Source organism: Haematobia irritans, chromosome 3, assembly GCF_050003625.1.
Source record: "Haematobia irritans isolate KBUSLIRL chromosome 3, ASM5000362v1, whole genome shotgun sequence".
NCBI lineage: Eukaryota > Metazoa > Arthropoda > Insecta > Diptera > Muscidae > Haematobia > Haematobia irritans.
The window spans coordinates 215502948-215527048 of record NC_134399.1 but is presented as its reverse complement, the minus strand read 5'-3'; the positions used below and the strand labels follow the sequence as shown (position 1 = coordinate 215527048).

The following is a 24101-nucleotide window of genomic DNA, read 5'->3' as shown; positions in this document are numbered from 1 at the left end:
ATTTTCTATAGAAATAAAATTTTGAGAAAATTTCTTATAGAAATACAATTTTGAGAAAATTTTCTACGGAAATAAAATTTTGACTAAATTGAAACAATTTTCTGTAGAAATAAAATTTTGAGAAAGTATTCTGTAAAGATAAAATTTTGATAAAATTTTCTATAGAAATGAAATTTCGACAAAATTTTCTATAGTAATAAAATTTTGGCAAAACTTTCTATAGAAATAAAATTTTGCCAACATTTTCTGTTGAAAAACATTTTGACAAAATCGATGGAAATAAAATTTTGACAAAATTTGCTATAGAAATAAAAATTTGACAAAATTTTCTATAGAAATAAAATTTTGACTACATTTTCTATAGAAATAAAATTTTGTAAACATTTTGTATAGAAATACATTTTTGTCAAAATTTTCTTTAGAAATGCAATTTTGACAATATTTTCTATAGAAATACAATTTTGACAAAAGTTTCTATAGAAATAAACTTTTCACAAAATTTCCTATAGAAATAATTTTTTTCTATAGAAATAGAATTATTACAAAATTTTTTATGGAAATAAAATTTTGATAAACTTTTCTATAGAAATAAAATTTTCACAAAATTTTTATAGAAATAAAATTTTGAAAAAAATAATCTATAGAAATAAAATGTTGAGAAAATTTTTTATATAAATAAAAAATTTCTATAGAAATAAAATTGTGAGAAAATTGTCTATAAAAATAAAATTTCCCAAAATTTGCTACAGAAATAAAATTTTGATAAAATTTTCTATAAAAATAAAATTTTGACAAAAAATTTTATAGGAATAAAATTTTGACAAAATTTTCTATAGAAATAAAATTTTGAGAAAATTTCTTATATAAATACAATTTTGAGAAATTTTGCTATGGAAATAAAATTTTGACTAAATTGAAACAATTTTCTGTAGAAATAAAATTTTGAGAAAATATTCTGTAAAGATAAAATTTTGACAAAATATTCTATAGAAACAAAATTTTGGCAAAACTTTCTATAGAAATAAAATTTTGGCAAAACTTTATATAGAAATAAAATTTTGGCAAAATTTTCTGTAGAAAAACATTTTGAAAAAAACGATAGAAATAAAATTTTTAAAAAAATTTTCTATAGAAATAAAATTTTGACAAAATTTTCTATGGAAATACAATTTTAACAGTATTGCCTATAGAAATACAATTTTGTCAAAAAATTCTATAGAAATAAAACTTTCACAAGACTTTCTATAGATATGATTTTTTTTCTATAGAAATAAAATTTGGACAAAATATTCTATGGAAATACAATTTTGACAAACTTTTCTATAGAATTAAAATGTTCACAAAATTTTCTATAGAAATAAAATTTTGACAAAATTTTCTATAGAAATAAAATTTTGACAAAATTTTCTATAGAAATAAAATTTTGACAAAATTTTCTATAGAAATAAAATTTTGACAAAATTTTCTATTGAAATAAAATTTTGACAACATTTTCTATAGAAATGACATTTTGACAAACTTTTCTATAGAAATAAAATTTTTAAAACATTTTCTATAAAAATAAAATGTTGAGAACATTTTTTATATAAATAAAATTTTGACAATTTTTTGAATTTTAATTTGGATCAAATATAAATATAGCTATAATATATATGTATAGGCCGATTTTGCGAAATTATCAAATTGTCTTTTTGAAATATCTTCCCGTAAAACTGTCAATTAATACTTTGTCTATCATGGTCTCATGGTGGCCATTGTGTAAGTTACCTATAATCGAATTTCTAGGCAACTTATAACATATAGCTCATTCACGATTCAATCGGATTATTTTACTCGTAATGTAAATAGCATTAATTCCACCAAGGATGAACGTTTAATGAATTTTGCTTAAAACCTACAGTCCTTGGTAATACTTCTCTAGGACTATGGCATTAATGCACAAAATCCATAAGAGTTGAGAGATTATTTCAATTAGCTTATCACATACTTTTAACTACTGGCTACTGTTGCTGATTTAATAATGTTAATTAAATATAAAGAACTCTATGGTAAATGGAATAAAGTTTGGAATTACAAAAATAAGCACATGACGACTTTCAGATCTTTTCGTATTAAAATGTTTTCAATGGGGGATTTATATAAAAAGTAGACTCATTGTATTATTTTTGATGGAATCCAGATAGGGAAAGATATAGCAATCATATATTTTTTTCTTGGCACGTTTTAATAGTTTTGGTGACATACAGTGTAGTGGATATGTGTTGCAGCCACCTTTAGGTTCAGATTGGAATAAATCTGTCACAACGGGAAAAAAATCCGTAGTTAAAGTAACCCTAAATTTACTTATTTTTTTTTAATTTTTTAAAAAAATTCCCTAGTCTTTTCCCTGATATGTTTATCTTAAAATCCACAAACCCTATACAAATTTAAGAAAATACTTGTTTACGTCGTAGTTTTCCCCAATTTACAGAATAAAAAAAATTGACCAAAATTAATTGAAATATATTTTTTGTCGCCTAGTGTTATTCCAGTCCAGTTATTATATAATAATATTTATAATGTAACTTGTTAATACTTAAACAAAGGATATTTAATTTAATTAATATCTCAACAAACGGAATCCACAGAACAAAAAGGAGCCACATACAAAAGGTCTGTCACAACAACAATAAGTCAACTTTTCCTGGTAATCTGCTCGAGGAAGATGAAAAACAATCAACTTTTCTATCAAAAACAAAATAAAAACAAACAGAAAAGTTATTAAAGACCAAACAAAAAAAATATAAGAGACAACTTTGTGTAACCGCAATTCTTAGAAAACTGTTTTCAAATGCAAAATAACCACATTTGGGAGCATAAAAACATTGCCTTCACAATACTTTGGAGATACTACCAATGTAATTGTGTGTGTGTGTGTGTTTGAAGCATGACCATTATACCCTTAACCATAAAGTGATCAGCTTTTAGAAAAAAACCTTGATAATGATGTGTTATAGTTTATTCAATATTTAAATTAGGATCATTAATTTTAATTAAAGGGTGATACGATCAAGGGAAAACGCGTGTAAATCGGTGAAATCGTTTATTTAAAAAATCAAATTAAATTTATTTTTCAAGTTCAATTAGTATAAAATTCAGGAAAAATATTCAGTTAGGCTTTCGCTTTTCCAAATCCGAATTGCCGGGCCTCACGCTTGGCACCTGCCATCAGATTTTGTACAGCCACCTTGTCCACCTTGTCCACCTTCTTCGCCGCAGAAAGCCAGGTTGCCTTGAACTGCTGCTCGTCCTTAGCAGTTTTTTTTAGTCTTCTTTAGGTTCCGCTTGACAATAGCCCAGTATTTCTCAATTGGGCGGAGCTCTGGCGTGTTGAGAGGGTTCTTGTCCTTGGGAACCACCTGCACGTTGTTGGCGGCGTACCACTCCATGACCTTTTTACCGTAATGGCAAGATGCCAAATCCGGCCAAAACAGTACGGAACAACCGTATTTCTTCAGGAAAGGCAGCAGACGTTTATTCAAACACTCTTTCACGTAAATTTCTTGTTTGACAGTCCCGGAAGCTATGAAAATGCTGCTTTTCAAGCCACAGGTACAGATGGCTTGCCAAACCAGATATTTCTTTGCGAACTTTGACAGTTTTATGTGCTTGAAAATATCTGCTACCTTTCCCCTTCATTTTGCCGTATAAAACTCCTGTCCCGGAAGCTGCTTGTAGTCGGCTTTGACGTAGGTTTCGTCGTCCATTACCACGCAGTCAAACTTCGTCAGCATCGTCGTGTACAGCCTCCGGGATCGCGCTTTGGCCGTCGTATTTTGTTTATCATCGCGATTTGGAGTCACTACCTTCTTGTAAGTCGATAGTCCGGCTCGTTTTTTGGCTCGATGCACGGTTGTAGACGATACACCCAGCTTATTTGCGGCATCTCGGAGAGAGAGGTTAGGGTTTCGCTTGAAACTACCGGCAACTCTCTTTGTCGTCTCAGCGGCTTCCTGTTTTCGATTTCCCCCCGATCGAGACTTCCTGGCTGTCGACAAACGTTCCCCAAACACTTTAATTACATTTGTAATGGTTGATTTGGCAACTTTTAGCGATTTTGCCAGCTTTGCGTGCGAGTAGCTCGGATTTTCGCGATGCGCGAGAAAAATTTTTATACGCTGTTCTTCTTGCTTGGACGGCATTTTGACAACTGAAGAGTGAATTCCAAAATCAAAATAGGAACAACATTCTACACACACACACCTTCAAAATGAGGGTTGTTCAGGTTTTTTAAATGCAAAATTGAAAGAAATACGTCAAGTTTATGTTGACCAAATTTTAGCCGTATCACCCTTTACTGATTCATATTAACATAAACCTTTTTATATAGCACCTACAAACTTGAAGGATTTCAGATGTTATCGAAAATGTAGTTTTATAAAGTTGTGGATAGTTGTTATATAGTCGGCTCTGTTAGACTTTTGACTTTCTTTAGTTGTTTTATCTCACATAGATTCCATATGGAATAACTTATAGTTAAGTAGTTTTAAGAAAACTTGCCATCGGCAATTGTTAACAGATCCCAGGTAATTCGATAATGATGACAGTACAGTAGAACTCTGTACGCAATCCATAGATGAGGAAGATCCGGCCTGGATCAATTCTCTAACGTATATATTTGTTACATTAGCATAGGAACTATTTCTCAAGTATCAAAAAATAACATCATTTAAAAAAATACCGGGAGATTTTAAATATAAACTCTTATTGTAAAACTTTTTAATTAAGAAAATATTTTCAGGTATACCAATGTATTTTATCAGAATATTTCAACAAAATAGACCAAAAGCTATTTTGGCGATACACATCGCTGATGTTTCACCATGGAAACTCCCTTTGTGCTCTTTTTGTACATATCATGTAAATGTTAGTTGGTTAATTGGTTCTGTAATTAGATATTGACCTTTTGAAAACATTACTATACAAAATTCAATTTAAATGTTTTTCCATAACCAACAAATACTATTTATATATAAACTTTATATCCAACCCCCCACCGTCACCCCATTTCCTTTTAAAATCATATCAAAACAATTTCTATTCACATACTCACCCAAACTCAAATCGTAGGCGCAAATGTAATCGGATGTTGTAAATTGATACGTTAACGTTGTTTTACCAACACCGGATGTTCCCAACATGGCAATTTTGTAAACGGGAATTTGAGGTTTGCCACCAACATTTACTGCTCCCATACCACCAACACCAACACCAGCACTGGCACTGACACAGCCACTAGTTGCATTTGCCATTTTATCACTTTCAAATAAAATATCACCAGAAGTACGAGAAGCATTGCTGGCAATATGGGTGAGAAGAAAGAGAGAGAGAGAGAGAGTGAGAGAAAGAAAATGGTCATTCAATTTCATAAAATATCAATAACGATGTTGACATATGCAAAACGGAAGTAATCATTTAGCCACCATGTCATGTTATTTAATAGAACTGTCAAATGGTTTCAGTTAGTGCAATGGTATTATTGTTTGAAATTTAAATGTGTGTGTGTGTATAGAGTGGACGGTTATTAATGGATTATTTATGATACATTTGGAGTAGCGAAATATACATATATGGGAGATATATGTAAATCTAAACCGATTAGAAAATTTTGTCAAAGTTTTATTGTCATAGATTTTGTTTTTAATTTTATTTCTATAGAAAATGTTGCCAAATTTTATGTCTACAGATTTTTTTTTCAAAATTTTATTTATATAGAACATTGTGTCAACATTTTATTTCTATAGAAATTTTTGTCAAAATTTTATTTCTATAGAAAATTTTGTCAAAATTTAATTTTTGTAGATTTTTTTTTAATTTTATTTCTATAGAAAATTTTGTTAAAATTTTATTTCATTGTTGTTGTTTTTTTTTTTGATTTAAGCTTAAAACCATGAATTGACTAAACTACAAGTGTAGTTTAACCAACAGAGGAAAAGAATGTTTGTCAAATTTATTTGGGCAAATTCCTATAGACTACAAGATGGTTGGATGGTTTTAAGCTGAAATAAAAAAAAAAAAAAAAAAAAACAGCAACAAATATTTTATTTCTATAGAAGATTTATTTCTATTGGAAATTGTGAGAAAATTTTATTTCTACATAAAATTGTTTGTTCAAGATTTTATTTCTATAGAAAATTTTCTCAAAATTTTATTTCTATAAAAAATTTTCTCAAAATTTTATTTCTATTGAAAATTTTCTCAAATTTTTATTTCTATAGAAAATTGTATGAAAATTTTATTTTTTTAGAAAATTTTGTCAAAATTTTATTTCTGTAGAAAATGTTGTCAAGATTTTAGTTTAAAGAAAATTTTACCAAATAAAAAGTATTACTTTGCAGTGCTTGATGAAATGTTTGTGGTGATTATAAAAAAAATCAAAATTTTAATTCTATAAATTTTTTTGTCAAAATTTTATTTCTATAGAAAATGTTGTGAAAATTTCATTTCTATTTGAAATTTGGTCAACATTTTATTTCCATTGGAAATTTTTTCAAAATTTCTATGCATTATTATTTCTATGGCAAATTTTGCCAAAATTTCATTTCTATACAAAATTTGTCAACATTTTATTACTATAGAAATTTTTGTCAAATTTTATTTCTATAGAAAATTTTGCCACAATTTTATTTCTTTCAAAAATTTTGTCCAAATTTTACTTCTATAGAAAATTTTGCCAAAATTTTATTTCTTTCAAAAATTTTGTCCAAATTTTATTTATTTCAAAGATTTTGTCAAAATTTTATTTCTATAGGACATTTTGTCAAAATTTTATATGCATAGAAAATTTTTTTCAAAATTTTATTTCTATGGAAAATTTTGTCAAAATTTTATATGCATAGAAAATTTTGTCAAAATTTTATTTCTATAGAAAATTTCGTCAGAATTTTATTTCTATAGAAAATGCTGTCCACATTTTATTTCTATAGAAAATTTCGTCAAAATTTTATTTCTATAGAAAATTTTGTCAAAATTTTATTTCTATAGAAAATTTTGTCACATTTTTATTTCTATAGAAAACCTTGTCAAAAATGTATTTCTTTAGAAAATGTTTTCAAATTTTATTTCTGTGGAAAATATTTTCAAAATTTTATTTTTTTGGATATTTAGCCAAAATTTTATTTCTATATAAAATTTTGTCAAAATACAAAATTGTATTTCTACACAAACCTTGTCAAAATTTTATTTCTATAAAAAAATTTGACAAAATTTTAATGCTGTAGAACATTTTGTCAAACTTTTATTTCTATATAAAATTTTTCTACAGATGATTTTATTTATTTATTTATTTATATAAGTCTATGGATTACAATCCTTACAGACTAGCAATCTTAAAAATAAATTAAATCTAAAGTATTAATAAATTTATTTAGAGAAATTGAAAAATCTAAATTAAAGATATAATTCAACTTGTTAAATTCTTTTAAAGCTCTCAAAATGGGCTCGTAAGAAGCATAATTACTCCTATGATTTGTCAAAATTTTATTGCTTTACAATGTTTTTTTTTTTCAAAATTTTATTTCTATCGAAAATTTTTCTACAGAAAAAATTTTGACAATTTTATTCCTTTATATTTTTTTTTTCAAAATTGTATTTCTATAGAAAATTTTGTTAATGTTGTATTTCTATATAAATTTTTTTCAAAATATTACATTCACAGAAAATTTTGTCAAAATTTAGTTTCTGTACAAAATTTTGTGAAAATGTTATTAGTATAGAAAATTTTGTCCAATTTTTTTTTTTATAGAAAATTTTGTCAACTTTTTATTTCTGTAGAAAATATTGTCAACACTTTTTTTTCTATAGAAAATATTGTCAAAATTTTAGATCTATAGAAAATTTTGTCAACATTTTATTTCTATATAAAATTCTGTCAAAATTTGATTTTATAGAAAATTAGGCAACATTTTATTTCTATAGAAAATTTTGCCAAAATTGTTTTTCTATAGAAACTTTTATCAAAGTTTTTTTATATAGAAAATTTTGTCAAAATTTTATTTCTATAGAAGATTTTGTCAAAATTTTATTTCTATAGAAAATTTGGTAAGTTTTTTTAGATAACATTTTATCAAAATTTTATTTCTATAGAAAATTTTGTAAATTTTATTAGACAACATTTTGTCAAAATTTTATTTCTATTGGATATGTCGTCAACATTTTATTGCTATATATTGGTCAACGTTTTATTTATATTGAAAATTTTAACTTGAGTTATTTTGTTTTTTATTCGATCTGTTCTTGTTTAAATAATATTCTATATTATTGCCAAGCTTGAGATCTTAATTTTTTACAAAATTTTATTTCTATAAACACTTTTGTCAAACTTTTATTTCTATAGGAAATTTTGTCATTTTGTCGTAATATTATTTCTATAGAAAATTTTGCCAAAATTTTATTTCTATTGGATATTTTGTCAAGATTCTATTTTAAAATAAAATTGTGTAAATTGTTTTTTTTTTATTTTTTTTAGAGAGAGAACATTTTGTCGAAATTTTATTTATATTTGATATTTTGTCAAAATTTTATTGCTATAGAAAATTTGGTCAACATTTTATTTCTATTGGAAATTGTGACAAAATTTTATTTCTACATAAAATTGTTTGTTCAAAATTTTATTTCTATAGAAAATTTTCTCAAAATTTTATTTCGTAGAATATTGTATGAAAATTTTATTTTTTTAGAAAATTTTGTCAAAATTTTATTTCTGTAGAAAATATTGTCAAGATTGTAGTTTAAAGAAAATTTTACCAAAAAACTACCAAATAAAAAGTATTACTTTGCAGTGCTTTATGAAATGTTTGTGGTGATTATAAAAAAAAATCAAAATTTTAATTCTATAAAACTTTTTGTCAAAATTTCATTTGTATACAAAATTTGTCAACATTTTATTTCTATAAAAAAATTTTGTCAAATTTTATTTCTATAGAAAATTTTGCCAAAATTTTATTTCTTTCAAAGATTTTGTCCAATTTTTATCTATTTCAAAGATTTTGTCAAAATTTTATTTCTATAGAATATTTTGTCAAAATTTTATTTTGTATAGAAAATGTTGTCAACATTTTATTTTTATAGAAATTTTTATCAAAATGTTATATGCATAGAAAGTTTTGTCAAAATTTAATTTCTATAGAAAGTTAGGTTAGGTGGCAGCCCGATGTATCAGGCTCACTTAGACTATTCAGTCCATTGTGATACCACATTGGTGAACTTCTCTCTTATCACTGAGTGCTGCTCGATTCCATGTTAAGCTCAATGACAAGCGACCTCCTTTTTATAGCCGAGTCCGAACGGCGTTCCACATTGCAGTGAAACCACTTAGAGAAAATGTCACCAGCATTATTGAGGTGGGATAATCCACCGCTGAAAAACTTTTTGGTGTTCGGTCGAAGCAGGAATCGAACCCACGACCTTGTGTATGCAAGGCGGGCATGCTAACCATTGCACCACGGTGGCTCCTATTTCTATAGAAAATTTTGTCAAAATTTTATTTCTATAGAAAATTTTGTCAAAATATTATTTCTATAGAAAATGTTGTCAACATTTTAGATTTTGTCAAAACTTTATTTCTCTAGAAAATTTTGTCAAAATTTTATTTTTATATAAAATTTTGTTAACGTTTCATTTTTACAAACAATTTTATCAAAATATTGTTTCTATATTTTTTAATAATTTTATCACAGTTTTATTTCTATAGAAAATTTTGTCAACATTTTAGATTTTATTTCTCCAGAAAATTTTGTCAATGTTTTATTTCTATAGCAAATTTTGTCAATATTTTATTTCTATAGAAAATGTTGTCAAAATTTTATTTCTACAGCAAATTTTGTCAAAAATCCGCAACAAAAAGAGTAAAAATCCGTTTCTATAGAAAATTTGTCAATATTTTATTTCTATAAAAAATTTTGTCAAATTTTATTTCTATAGAAAATTTTACCACAATTTTATTTCTTTCAAAAATTTTGTCCAAATTTTATTTCTATAGAAATTTTTTTTCAAAGATTTTGTCCAAATTTTATCTATTTCAAAGATTTTGTCAAAATTTTATTTCTGTAGAACATTTTGTCAAAATTTTATTTTGTATAAAAAATGTTGTAAAAATTTTATTTTTATGGAAAATTTTGTCAAAATTTTATATGCATAGAAAATTTTGTCAAAATTTTATTTCTATAGAAAATTTTGTCAACATTTTAGATTTTGTCAAAACTTTATTTATCTAGAAAATTTTGTCAAAATTTTATTTTTATAGAAAATTTTGTTAAAATTTTATTTTTATAGAAAATTTTGTTAAAATTTTATTTCTATAAAAAATTTTGTCAAAATATTATTTTTATAGAAAATTTTGTCACAGTTTTATTTCTATAGAAAATTTTGTTAAATTTTATTTCTATAGAAAATTTTGTCAACATTTTAGATTTTATTTCTCTAGAAAATTTTGTCAATATTTTATTTCTATATAGAAAATGTTATCAAAATTTTATTTCTACAGCAAATTTTGCCAAAATTCCATTTCTATAGAAAATTTTGTTTCTTCCAAAAGTTTTGTCCAAATTTTATTTCTATAGAAAATTTTGCCAATATGATATTTCTTGTCAAAATTATATTTCTATAAAACATTTTGTCAAAATTTTATTTCTGTAGAAAATTTTGTCAAAATTTTATATCTATAGGTCTACAGATTTTTTTTTTTCAAATTATTATATCTATATTATAATTTTTATTTTATTTTATTAATACCAAAAGCCTTAAGGGGAGGGCAAACTTTTTCGGTCCCAATACAATTCTTTTAAGAAAATTAGAACGACATTTGAATTTAGCAGGAGAGAGAGTGTGAGATATGCAAATTGTTTGCCCAATATTTGATTAAAAAAATTAAAACAAATACCATAAATTTACTTTTAATTATTTTTCTTTTTAATAAATCTACATATCCTTTCATGGTGGTTAAATTTTTTAGGTTTATCTTTTCATCTATTTTCTTTAAAATAAACCTCTTTGACTTACCTATTGTGTCTATCCTTTCCACTGTTTGATGTGCCCGTTGATGTTACTGAATTTATAGATCTAGAACGGCGACTTCTATAAAATTAAATATACAAAACAAAATTTAAAAAATAATATACATTTAAATCGCTCTCATGAAAAAGCATTTTTTCTGCAACATTTATTCATTCATATATCATAGCAAAGCTTTAAGTCTTAAATATTTAAATTTCACTTTATTACCTTAGAGAATCACCCAAATTGCAAACGCCATGTGATGTTATGCTAAAGCTACGCAGTCGATAATATTCCAAATCCAAGTCTGCACAATGGATGGCCTGGCGCCGAGTATCAGCTAGACGGGGCTGTAAAGAGTAAAGGAAGGACACATATCATCAACATGGTGAAGTTGGTGATGGGTAGTAATGTAAATGGATTCATATAAAAGTTACTTTGGAATACACATCTGAATTACATAAAAAGAAAAAAATTATAGTAAAGTGAATATGAAGAAAAAAAAAATAATGACTAAGGGACTTTAGTTGGCAGTCGAAATATTTTAGGTTGTCATATGGTAAAAAGCAAAATGGTATATCTATTGAAATGTTCAATAGATATACGTGGGTACACTGAACTTGAATTTAATAAAACGAAGGTAAGCTACTCTTGTAGTTTAATCAATGCAATGGTTTTAAGCTGAAATCCAAAAAACAACGAATAAAATATTATTTCTATAGAAAATTTTGTCAAAATTTTATTTCTATAGAAAATTTTGTCAAAATGTTAGTTCTATAGAAAATTTTGTCAAAATTTTATTTCTATAGAAAATTTTGTCAACATTTTATTTCGATAGAAAATTTTGTTAAAATTTTATTTCTATAGAAAATGTTTATCAACATTTTATTTCTATAGAAAATTTTTTCAACATTTTATTTATATAGAAAATTTTTCAAAATTTTATTTCTATAGAAAATTTTGTCAAAATTTTATTTCGATAGAAAATTTTGTTAAAATTTTATTTCTAATATTTTATTAAAATATAAGAAATCTAAGCTACTCTGTTTTTTAACTGAAGGTAGATATGTAGTAAGTCCTTTAGCTTTGTTAAGGGAGTTATTACGACATTGCATATTCATTGGCATAGTTTAGGGAAGAAGTTTGGGGCCAATGCCCTCTGTGCCTAGACATTCATGATCTCTGAAGTGAAAGAAATGTGTGAAAACAAAACGAAAACTAGATTTGACTTTACCATATTGATATACCAAATGGTGATAGGCAAATTCTGCATATTTTCAGGGTGCATGACCCTGTACAGAATATTTTTAGTGGCATAGGTTTAAGACTCAACTTATGCCATTATTTTGAAATGAACAATTCAATTGCATAGTTTGAATTTTTAGAGAAATCTCGGCAATATTGAAAGAATATCGATTAAATTATTGAGTAAAATTCAATAAAATTAAAATGCAAAATATCAGCCACATTAGCTTTGGGTCTAATTCAGAATCGATCCATTTTCATATATAAGTCCGTACTAACCACATTTTTTTATATAATCTAACATAATGACAAAACTTTCTACAGAAATAAAATTTTGACAAAATTTTCTATACAAATAAAATTTTGCAAAATAATCTATATTTGAAATTTTGATAAAATTTTTTTTAGAAATAAAAGTTTGACAAAAGTATTCTGTATAAATAAAAATTGTTTATAGAAAAAAAATTTTGACAACATTTTCTATAGAAAAATAAAATTGACAAAATTTTCTTTAGAAATAAAATTTTGACAAAACTTTCTATAGAAATATTATTTTGACAAAATTTTGTTCAGAAATAAAATGTTGAAAAATTTACTATAGAAATAAAATATAGACAAAATTTTCTATATAAAAAAATTTTGAAAAAAATTTGTATAGAAATAAAACTGTGACAAATATGTTTTATAGAAACAGAATTTTAAGAAAATTTTCTATAGAAATAAACGTTTGACAAAATTATTCTATAGTAATAAAATTTTGACAAAATATTCTGTAGAAAAAAATTTGCTATAGAAATACAATGTTGACAAAAGTTTGTACATAAATAAAATATTGAAAAAATTTTCTATAAAAATAAGAAGTAGACAAAATTTTCTATATAAAAAAAAAATTGAAAACAAAATGTATAGACAAAAAAAAATGTTGACAACATTTTTTTATACAAATAAATATTTGACAACATTTTTTTATACAAATAAAATTTTAAGAAAATGTTCTATAGAAATAAAATTTTGACGAATTTTTTTTTAGAAATAAAATTTTGACAAAATTTTCTATAGAAATAAAAATTTTACAAAATTTTCTATAGAAATAAAATTTGGACAAAATTTTGTACAGAAATAAAATATTGAAAAAAATTTTCTATATAAAAAAATGTTGACAAAATTTTCTATAGATATAATATTGTGACAATTTTTTTTTTATACAAAACAAGTAAGGAAAGTCTAAAGTCGGGCCGACTATATTATACCCTGCACCACTTTGTAGATCTAAATTTTCGATACCATATCACATCCGTCAAATGTGTTGGGGGCTATATATAAAGGTTTGTCCCAAATACATACATTTAAATATCACTCGATCTGGACAGCATTTGATAGACTTCTACAAAATCTATAGACTCAAAATTTAAGTCGGCTAATGCACTAGGGTGGAACACAATGTTAGTAAAAAAATATGGGAAACGTTTAAATCTGAAGCAATTTTAAGGAAACTTCGAAAAAGTTTATTTATGGTTTATCGCTCGATATATATGTATTAGAAGTTTAGGAAAATTAGAGTCATTTTTACAACTTTTCGACTAAGCAGTGGCGATTTTACAAGGAAAATGTTGGTATTTTGACCATTTTTTCGAAATCAGAAAAACATATATATGGGAGCTATATCTAAATCTGAACCGATTTCAACGAAATTTGGCACGCATAGCTACAATGCTAATTCTACTCCCTGTGCAAAATTTCAACTAAATCGGAGTTAAAAATTGGCCTCTGTGGTCATATGAGTGTAAATCGGGCGAAAGCTTTATATGGGAGATATATCCAAATCTGAACCGATTTCAAGCAAATTTGGCACGCATAGTTACAACGCTAATTCTACTCCCTATGCAAAATTTCAACTAAATCGGAGCAAAAAATTGGCCTCTGTGGGCAAGTGAGTGTAAATCGGGCGAAAGCTATATATGGGAGCTATATCTAAATCTGAACCGATTTTGCTGATATTTTGCAAGTTTTTCGAGACTCATAAAATATTCGGATGTACGGAATTTGAGGAAGATCGGTTGATATACACGCCAATTATGACCAGATCGGTGAAAAATATATATGGCAGCTATATCTAAATCTGAACCGATTTTTTCCAAAATCAATAGGGATCGTCTTTGAGCCGAAATAGGACCCTGTACCAAATTTTAGGACAATCGGACTAAAACTGCGAGCTGTACTTTGCACACAAAAATACATCAACAGACAGACAGACAGACAGACAGACAGACAGACGGACAGACAGACGGACAGACAGACAGACAGACGGACATCGCTAAATCGACTCAGAATTTAATTCTAAGCCGATCCGTATACTAAAAGGTTGGTCTATGATTACTCCTTCTTGGCGTTACATACAAATGCACAAACTTATTATACCCTGTACCATAGTAGTGGTGAAGGGTATAAATATGGGAAACATTTAAATCTGAAGCAATTTTAAGGAAACTTCGCAAAAGTGTATTTATGATTTATCGCTCGATATATATGTATTAGAAGTTTAGGAAAATTAGAGTCATTTTTACAACTTTTCGACTAAGTGGCGATTTAACAAGGAAAATGTTGGTATTTTGACCATTTTTGTCGAAATCAGAAAAACATATATATGGGAGCCATATCTATGTCAACCAAATTTGGCACGCATAGCTACAATGCTAATTCCTATGCAAAATTTCAACTAAATCGGAGCAAAAAATTAGCCTCTATGGGCAAATGAGTGTAAATCGGGCGAAAGCTTTATATGGGAGCTATATCTAAATCTGAACCGATTTGGCTGATATTTTGCAAGTTTTTCGATACTCATAAAATATTCGGATGTACGGAATTTGAGGAAGATCGGTTGATATACACGCCAATTCTGACCAGATCGTTGAAAAATATATATGGCAGCTATATCTAAACCTGAACCGATTTTGTCCTAAATCAATAGGGATCGTCTTTGAGCCGAAACAGGACCCTATACCAAATTTTAGGACAATCGGACTAAAACTGCGAGCTGTACTTTGCACACAAAAATACATCAACAGACGGACAGGCAGACGGACATAGCTAAATCGACTCAGAATTTAATTCTAAGCCGATCCATATACTAAAAGGTTGGTCTATGATTACTCCTTCTTGGCGTTACATACAAATGCACAAACTTATTATACCCTGTACCACAGTAGTGGTGAAGGGTATAAAAAGTGTTGTACCACCAAGACAACGCACCGTGCCACAAGTCATTGAGAACGATGGCAAAAATTCATGAATTGGGCTTCGAATTGCTTCCCCACCCACCGTATTCTCCAGATCTGGCCCGCATCGACTTTTTCTTGTTCTCAGACCTCAAGACGATGCTCGTAGGGAAAAAAATTGGCTGCAATGAAGAGGTGATCGCTGAAACTGAGGCCAATTTTGAGGCAAAACCGAAGGAGTACTACCAAAATGGTATCAAAAAATTGGAAGGTCATTATAATCGTTGTATCGCTCTTGAAGGGAGCTATGTTGAATAATAAAAACGAATTTTGAAAAAAAAATGTGTTTTTCTTTGTTAGACCGGGGACTTATCAGCCAACCTGTTAATTGGCTACCACTGTAGCTAACCTGACTATCATACTCCCTATGAAGATACTGACCAAGTTATTATAATTCTAGGAATTCAAATTACCCGCAAGTGAGATATTTCCAGGGAAATATTATGATTCTCCTTTTGATTCACACATTTTTTGTAGATTAAAATTTTACGGAATACCGCGAATAATTTCAGGAAAACCCCTTAACAACTTTTATAAATAACGAAATTGTCCACAAATTCCATTATACTGTGGCCTTAATAATTATCTCACCACTGGGATTATTGGTTTATTTCCCCCTGTATTTTCATTTCATAGATGCTTGGTAAGCAATTAATTATTTTAACATACTGATGTATATGGGGATAGCGTGAAGAAGAAAATAAGACTCACGAAGAACATTAATAAACTCCATCCTTTATAGAATCGACATGCCAATGAAACAACTTGTCAATATTTTACCTGTCTGACCTTTACGTTTGCATTCAACCTACAGAGAATGGAATGCAATGGCTTTCATTAAAATGTTGACAACATTCAAACGCATTTTTGTATGCAATATCCATGCATTGCAACACCCTCCACCAGCATCTTGCATCATAAAAATTCTTCGAAGTTAAATTTTACAGCAATAAATGTGAATTTTAATGTCCTGCCAAGTTAACGATATCCAACTGAGAATCTCGTATTTCCCTTGCACACTACATCCTTTTTATGGATGTATGTATAGCATAAAAGGTTTTTGTATCACCAGGTACATTAGTATCCTGGCAAGTTTGATGCTTTGACCTGCCAACTGGTTACAATTAACTACACTTCACTCAAGGTCCTTTCCACTCATTGCATTATGAACTACACAATGGGGGAAAACATCTTATGGAGGGCATAGCCATAAGAGTACTAGCATTGGGAGATGAGAGAGAGTGAAAGAGAGCAAGCCATAATAAAGCCTTCCCCACACTCACCACTACTACTTACCTTTCTACTTTCCGCTGGCATACTTGAGGTGCGCATACGTTGCCTCTGTTTATTACCCAATTGGGCTATTGTTGCTGAACTGCCGCCATGAACCATGCTGGAGCCTACACCGGCTATACGTTCATGTGGTATTGCTGTGGGTGAGTCCATATCGTCTAGGCAATAGCCTCCGGTAACTATGCCACTTGCATTACCAGGGGTTTGTGGAGCATTAAATATACCATGATGGTCATTTCTTTGTCTCACACCAGCCCCACCTACGCCACTGCCATTGCATTCGCCTGTCGGTGTGTCGGCAAGAAATGGTCCATTTGTTGGTCCCCCCATCAAGCCACCACAAACTGTAGATGTAGGTGATGCCGTAGAAGTAGTGTCCTCAAGAAGCATGTCAAGTTCTGATGTTGTGGCACCACCACCACTACCACCACCAAGTGCTGCTGCTGATGCCGATGACGTTAAATGGCTGTTATTTGTGCCACAACTAACTCCAAGAGCACCACCACCACCTCCGTACAAAGGTGATGTGGCCGAATATTGGGGTGAAACGGCACCAGACATGGCTTGTTGAAATGTTAACACACCACCACTGTCAACTGGTATCATATTCATGCGAGATGGTTTACTATGGGTCACCGGTGATTTAACCATGGCAATGCGATCTCTAGAAAAATGAAAAAAAAAAATCGGAAATATGGGCTAATTTAAAGTGGTTGTAAAGATATTTTATATATTATTTTGATATAAAATTAAAGCAAATTTTCTATAGATATGGCCAATCGACTAAATTTTTCAAAGTGATTCAATTTTATTGGTAGAAAATATATTTTTCTTTTAATATTGACGTTATTATGTTAGTTTGAATAGCTGTTGTGTGGTTTGTGTGTGATGTTGTGTTTGGCTTTTGCTATGGTGGCACGTAGTTTGAGAGTCACTCGCAGAATATCGAAAACAAGAGAGTCAATTAAAGCCGTGAGATTAAACAGAGAGTATATTTTTCACAGACAATCGATTGTAAGTGATACAGGTGAATGGGAGAGGTGAGTGGTTGGTTAGTGTGTGTGGGTTTAGTTTTGCAATGTGACAGATTGGAGAAATTGGAACAATAAATTTTTTATATTAATTTATAAGTGAGTGCTATAATAGCGATCCGAGTAATGACAGTATTGCCCTGTTCCTGTATATCGAACGAAAACCCTTTCGAAAGAAAGGCAGTCACTCGAATTCGAATGAATTTGAGTTTTTATATTTTTTGGAAAGTACCGAAAGTATTAGAAGACATTGAATATCAAAAATGAGTATTTTCACATTTTTGGCCTGAGAACTCATTCAAATGTTAACAATGTTTTTTCTTTTTTCTAGACACTTATTGTATATGTTCGTTTATTGCTCGACAACAAAATATGAAGTGACGTGGCTTTCGAAATAGAAGAACAAAAATCAATTTTCTTTCGTTTGGAATGCGAAAGAAAGCTTTCGTTCGATATACAGGAACAGGCCATAAGGTATTTGATATCTCAGCAAAAAAGGATTGGAAGTTCTTCTAATGGCACAACTTTCTAAAAGCATTTCAAAAAATATCCACCACAAGATGTTCTTTCTTTTAACTGAACAGGAACTTCATTCGAGACAATTTTTTATAACTCGTGTTTTTTCATATTTTTACAGCCTGTTTCTGTATGTCGAACGAGCTCCATCGATCGACTGAAATGGAGTCAAACAGCTGAATTTATAACCAAAAATCAGCTGTTTCTATGCATTTCAGTCAATCGATAGAGCTCGTTCGACATACAGAAACAGGCTGTTAATGTATAATTTAAACTTTTTTATTTCAAATAAGTTAACCACAGAGTCAAAATAATCAATCCATTATAAAAATTGTAAGTTGTTTCACAAACATTTCTTTTAAAGCGCATCCCAGAAACCGCCATCAAGTTTTTCCACACAAAGTCCACAAACATTTCTTTTAACCCACATTTCTGGGGGTTTCAAAGCTTCTCTAAGTGGTTTTACTGCAATGTGGAACGCCGTTCGGACTAGGCTATAAAAAGAATAAGAGTGAAGTTCACCAATGTTGTATCACAATGGACAGAATAGTCTAAGTGAGCCTGATACATAGGCTCACCTAACCTAACCCATTCCCTGCTTTTGTACTCGCTTGACTACAGAAAATTGGCAACCTTTGAACCTTGCAGAACTTTGTTCATAATTGAAATTAGGCAAAGTTTCATATTGTTTTTTTATGTTTTTTATATTTTTTAACTGAAGTTAATTGTAAATATATAAATTAATTAAATTTTTTTATTTCAAATAATCTTGGCGTTTAATGGGTTAAAGAAAATTTTCACTACTTTCTAAAACCTGTCACTTTTAAGTCGTGATCACACCTTAAGAAGTGATTCAGTGTAACGGATCCCAGCACAAAAAGCGTTGCCAAAAAAGTAAAGAAAATTTTCTGTTTAGATCCGAAAGTTGTGCAAAATAAACGCAGAAGCGATAAATTTAACATGGGCTTGTCATAGGACGGATATTCACTATTTCAACAGCCGTTGCACTGCATTTACATCACTTCTTTAGGTGTGATCCGAAATCAATGTTTTGGATGTAAATTAAAAAATTCTGTGATATTTTGTCAAATAAATATTTTTTTTAATGTTTTATAATTTTTATTAAAATTAAAAATTAAAATAAAGAACGTCATTGGGAGTGTATCTTCTGGAATTGCTGTTGAAGTTGTGCCTTTGGAAGAACTCCCAAATTTTTTTGCTGGGATGTTGATAATGGTGGACATGACAAGTCCATGTAACATTTACTACTTTTTTGTAACGCGAGACCCGCTGCGAGACTCCATTTTTAAATTTTTGTGTTTTGCTTTTTTTATTCTTGTTAATTATTTTGGAATCCTTCAGGAATCATTTTTATACCCACCACCATAGGATGGGGGTATATTAACTTTGTCATTCCGTTTGTAACACATCGAAATATTGCTCTAAGACCCCATTAAGTATATATATTCTGGGTCGTGGTGAAATTCTGAGTCGATCTGAGCATGTCCGTCCGTCCGTCTGTTGAAATCACGCTAACTTCCGAACGAAGCAAGCTATCGACTTGAAACTTGGCACAAGTAGTTGTTATTGATGTAGGTCGGATGGTATTGCAAATGGGTCATATCGGTCCACTTTTACGTATAGCCCCCATATAAACGGACCCCCAAATTTGGCTTGCAGACCCTCTAAGAGAAGCAAATTTCATCCGATCCGGCTGAAATTTGGTACATGGTGCTAGTACATGGTCTCTAACAACCATGCAAAAATTGGTCCATATCGGTCCACTTTTACGTATATCCCACATATAACACCATATGGTGTTAGTATATGCAAAAATTGGTCCATATCGGTCCACTTTTACGTATAGACCCCATATAAACGGACCCCCAAATTTGGCTTGCGATTGCTCTATATCGGTACATAATTATATATAGCCCCCATATAAACCGTGCCCCAGATTTAATCTCCGGATCCTCTTCGAGAAACAATTTTCGTCCGATCCGGCTGAAATTTGGTACATGATGTTGGTATATGTTCTCTAATGACCATGCAAAAATTGGTCCACAACGGCCCATAATTATATATAGCCCCCATATAAACCGATCCCCCGATTCGGCTTGCGGAGCCTCTAAGAGAAGCAAATTTCATCCGATCCGGCTGAAATTTGGTACATGGTGTTGGTATATGTTCTCTAATGACCATGCAAAAATTGGTCCACAACGGCCCATAATTATATATAGCCCCCATATAAACCGATCCCCAGATTTGACGTCCGGAGCTTCTTAGAGGAGCAAATTTTAACCGATCAGGCTGAAATTTGGAACACTGTGTTAGAATATTGTCTCTAACAACCATGCCAAAATTGGTCCATATCGGTCCATAATTATATATAGCCCCCATATAAGCCTATCCCCAGATTTGAACTCCGGAGCCTCTTAGAGGAGCAAAATTCATCCGATCCGGTTGAAATTTGGTACGTGGTGTTAGTATATGGTCTCTAACAACCATGCAAGGATTGGTCCGTATCGGTCCATAATTACATATAGCCCCCATATAAATCGATCCCCAGATTTGTCCTCCGGAGCCTCTTGGTGGAGAAAAAATTAATCCGATTCGGTTGAAATTTGGAACATGGTGTTAGAATGTGGTCTCTAAGAAACACGCAAGAATTGGTCCATATCGGTATATAATTATATATAGCCCCCATATAAACCGTTCCCCAGATTTGATCTCCGGAGCCTCTTGGAGGAGCAAAATTCATCCGACCCGGTTGAAATTTGCAACGTAGTGTTAGTATATGGTCTCTAACAACCATGCAAGGATTGGTCCGTATCGGTCCATAATTATATATAGCCCCCATATAAATCGATCCCCAGATTTGTCCTCCGGAGCCTCTTGGAGGAGAAAAATTCATCCGATTCGGTTGAAATTTGGAACATGGTGTTAGAATGTGGTCTCTAAGAAACACGCAAGAATTGGTCCATATCGGTACATAATTATATATAGCCCCCATATAAACCGTTCCCCAGATTTAATCTCCGGAGCCTCTTCGAGAAGCAAATTTCATCCGAACTGGTTGAAATTTGGAAATTGGTGTTCGTATATGGCCTATAACAACCATGCCAAAATTGGTCCATATCGGTCTATAGTTATATATAGCCGATCCCCAATCACCCAAAAATGGGTCCATATCGGTTCATAATCATGGTTGCCACTCGAGCCAAAAATAATCTACCAAAATTTTATTACTATAGAAAATTTTGTCAAAATTTTATTTCTATAGAAAATTTTGTCAACATTTTTGTTCTATAGAAAATGTTGTCAAAATTTTATTTGTATAGAAAATTTTGTCAAAATTTAATTTCTATAAAAAATTTTGTCAAAATTTTATTTCTATAGAAAATTTTGTCCAAATTTTACTTCTATAGAAAATGTTGTCAAAATTTTGTTTTGTCAAAATTTTATTTCTATAAAAAAAATTGTCAAACTTAATTATATACGTATTTAATCGGCCTTTTTAGTTGAATATATACCACGTATGGACTACCTTGCAATTTAGAAGACGGTATTAGAAGTTTTAAGATACCTTGCCATCGGCATGTGTTACCGCAACCCAAGTAACATAATTCGATTGTGGATGACAGTCTTCAGTAGAAGTTTCTACGCAATCCATGGTGGAGGGTACATAAGTTATGGCCTGGCCGAACAGCCGTATATACTTGTTTTTAACTAATTTTTTCTACCTCTACAGCTATTGTGGGCATCGCTAATGATAGCGAAAAGTAATGCCAAATACCATTTCAGAAAAAATTACTATGATGCCATTAAAACATTCCCTTGTAGGTGCCCAATGTCATCCGGCGAAGAAGTTGTTATCTAATTTTGCCTAGGATTACTTGTACTCATAGCTAGTAATAGGAGTTTTTATTTGTGAAATAACTTTCATTATTTAGAATCTATATATTTGATGAATATAGTCAACAAACTTATTGGCAAGCTTAGTATACCTCCATCACCATGGTGGATGGTAGGTTATCACAATATCTTCAAAAACGTATGTTTATCAACTCTGCGTGGTATATGGAATTTATTACTTTAGCATTCTGAGCTTTAGGTTACTGATTTTAAGTAAACATTAAATGAATTCGCAAACCATCTGGCAAAGAATAAAAAATCAGAAAACCACACATATTCAACCATAATTCCCATTCTCTTTTGAGATATCTACCTTAGATTAAACTACTACGTATTCTCTTGAAAGTTGTGTTGCTCTCATACATAAGCTCATGTGTGTAAGTGTTTTCACAGTATGTTTGTTGGATATGCTCACCCCAATGTATATCTCTCACTCTCTCAGGTTTATACGTTGAGTGCATAAGGTGTGTTCTACAGAAATTTCCTGTTGCGAGCGCGATTATTCAGCAGTGGCATTTATTTCCGTTTCCACTTTATACTAGCAATGGCAATACGTACGATACGATTGTGAGATACGGAATGTTTTTCGGGTTAAATATTGATTCGCATGTAGGCTATAGGAGAGTACTATTGATGTAAAAATGTAGAGTTTTCACTGTTGGTATTATCAATTTTGGATGTTTACTTCTGGAATGTTAAATGGCATCGTTGAAACTGTGCCAAAACAGCTTCAAAAAGATTTTTTTTTATCTTTATGAAAATAAGATATATATTCAATCAAGAGCTTAAAACGTGGACTTTTTTCTTTTTGCTTGTGAAAAAGAGTATAATGTTCTTTTATTCTCCTCTTTAGTTGATATATGCATTACTATCACATCATCGACATCCTGCAATATTAACATTTTCTCCCATTTGTATATTTCCATGCTTCTTTTTTAAAAATAAAGTTTAAGTCGCTGTTCTCTGTTTTTTTCTTATAGACTTATCGCGGAAAAAATAATCTTAAAAAAATTACAGCAGTATTAGCAAGGATTATTTATCTCCTGGTCGTCCTGGAGATGGAGAGAAGGAACACATTTTATGGCTTTTTGTCGTGCATCAGTTAATGCTGAGATTAAAAGTATTCAGTTGGTATTTAAAAATAGATTCGCACAGATTTGTTTTCTTTTTTTGCTTTTTGTGGCCTAGGCCTTCATTTTACATCACCCATAAAGGCTATTTCCATTTTATGGATTATGCTTTATAATTCCACAAAATGCTTTGCTTTGGCCAAGCAGATGAACACACAAAATCAGAGGAAAGGATGTTAAGGTCAAGAGATGGTAATCACTAAGGCTTGTTTAGGAGAAAGAACTTCACTGCAACAACAAAAAGAAAATTTATATAAAACCAAAGGTCAATGTTTGGAAAGAAAAAAAAAATTGGAAAGGAATGTGTATAGGCTAAGCAAAAAAACACTGGAGATGAGGAATGTGATTTTCGATTTGATTTTGTAAAAGAGATGCGTTTCAGCAAGGACATTCTCAGGAAGGGACTCATTTCTAAGGTAAGCCTTAGGTTAGGTTAGTTATAGTGGCAGCCTGTTATTTTGCGTTCACTTAGACTAATAAGAATAACATTAACCCGAAGAATACAAAATTATGCCTACACACAAAAAAAAATGTTTTCTGATTCAATCACGAAATTAATTGATCCAATTAATTTTTAATTGAAATGTCTTCAATCACAGAAATGCTAGTATCAATTAAAAAATTAATTGAAGGTCAATTAAAAAGTTACTTGATCTAATTAAAAA

General features: G+C 29.8%; 1 protein-coding gene across 1 annotated transcript in view; it reads right to left on the bottom strand.

The window, feature by feature from the left end:
* The window catches only part of LOC142231428 (uncharacterized), a 263204-nt gene that overhangs the window by 50946 nt on the left and 188157 nt on the right, over nucleotides 1-24101 (bottom strand). The window contains exons 5-8 of the mRNA XM_075302036.1: nucleotides 16848-17508; nucleotides 11260-11381; nucleotides 11038-11112; nucleotides 5093-5337 (exon numbers count right to left, since the gene is read on the bottom strand). Coding sequence (XP_075158151.1) covers nucleotides 5093-5337; nucleotides 11038-11112; nucleotides 11260-11381; nucleotides 16848-17508 — 1103 coding nt within the window. The remainder of the gene's footprint in view (nucleotides 1-5092; nucleotides 5338-11037; nucleotides 11113-11259; nucleotides 11382-16847; nucleotides 17509-24101) is intronic.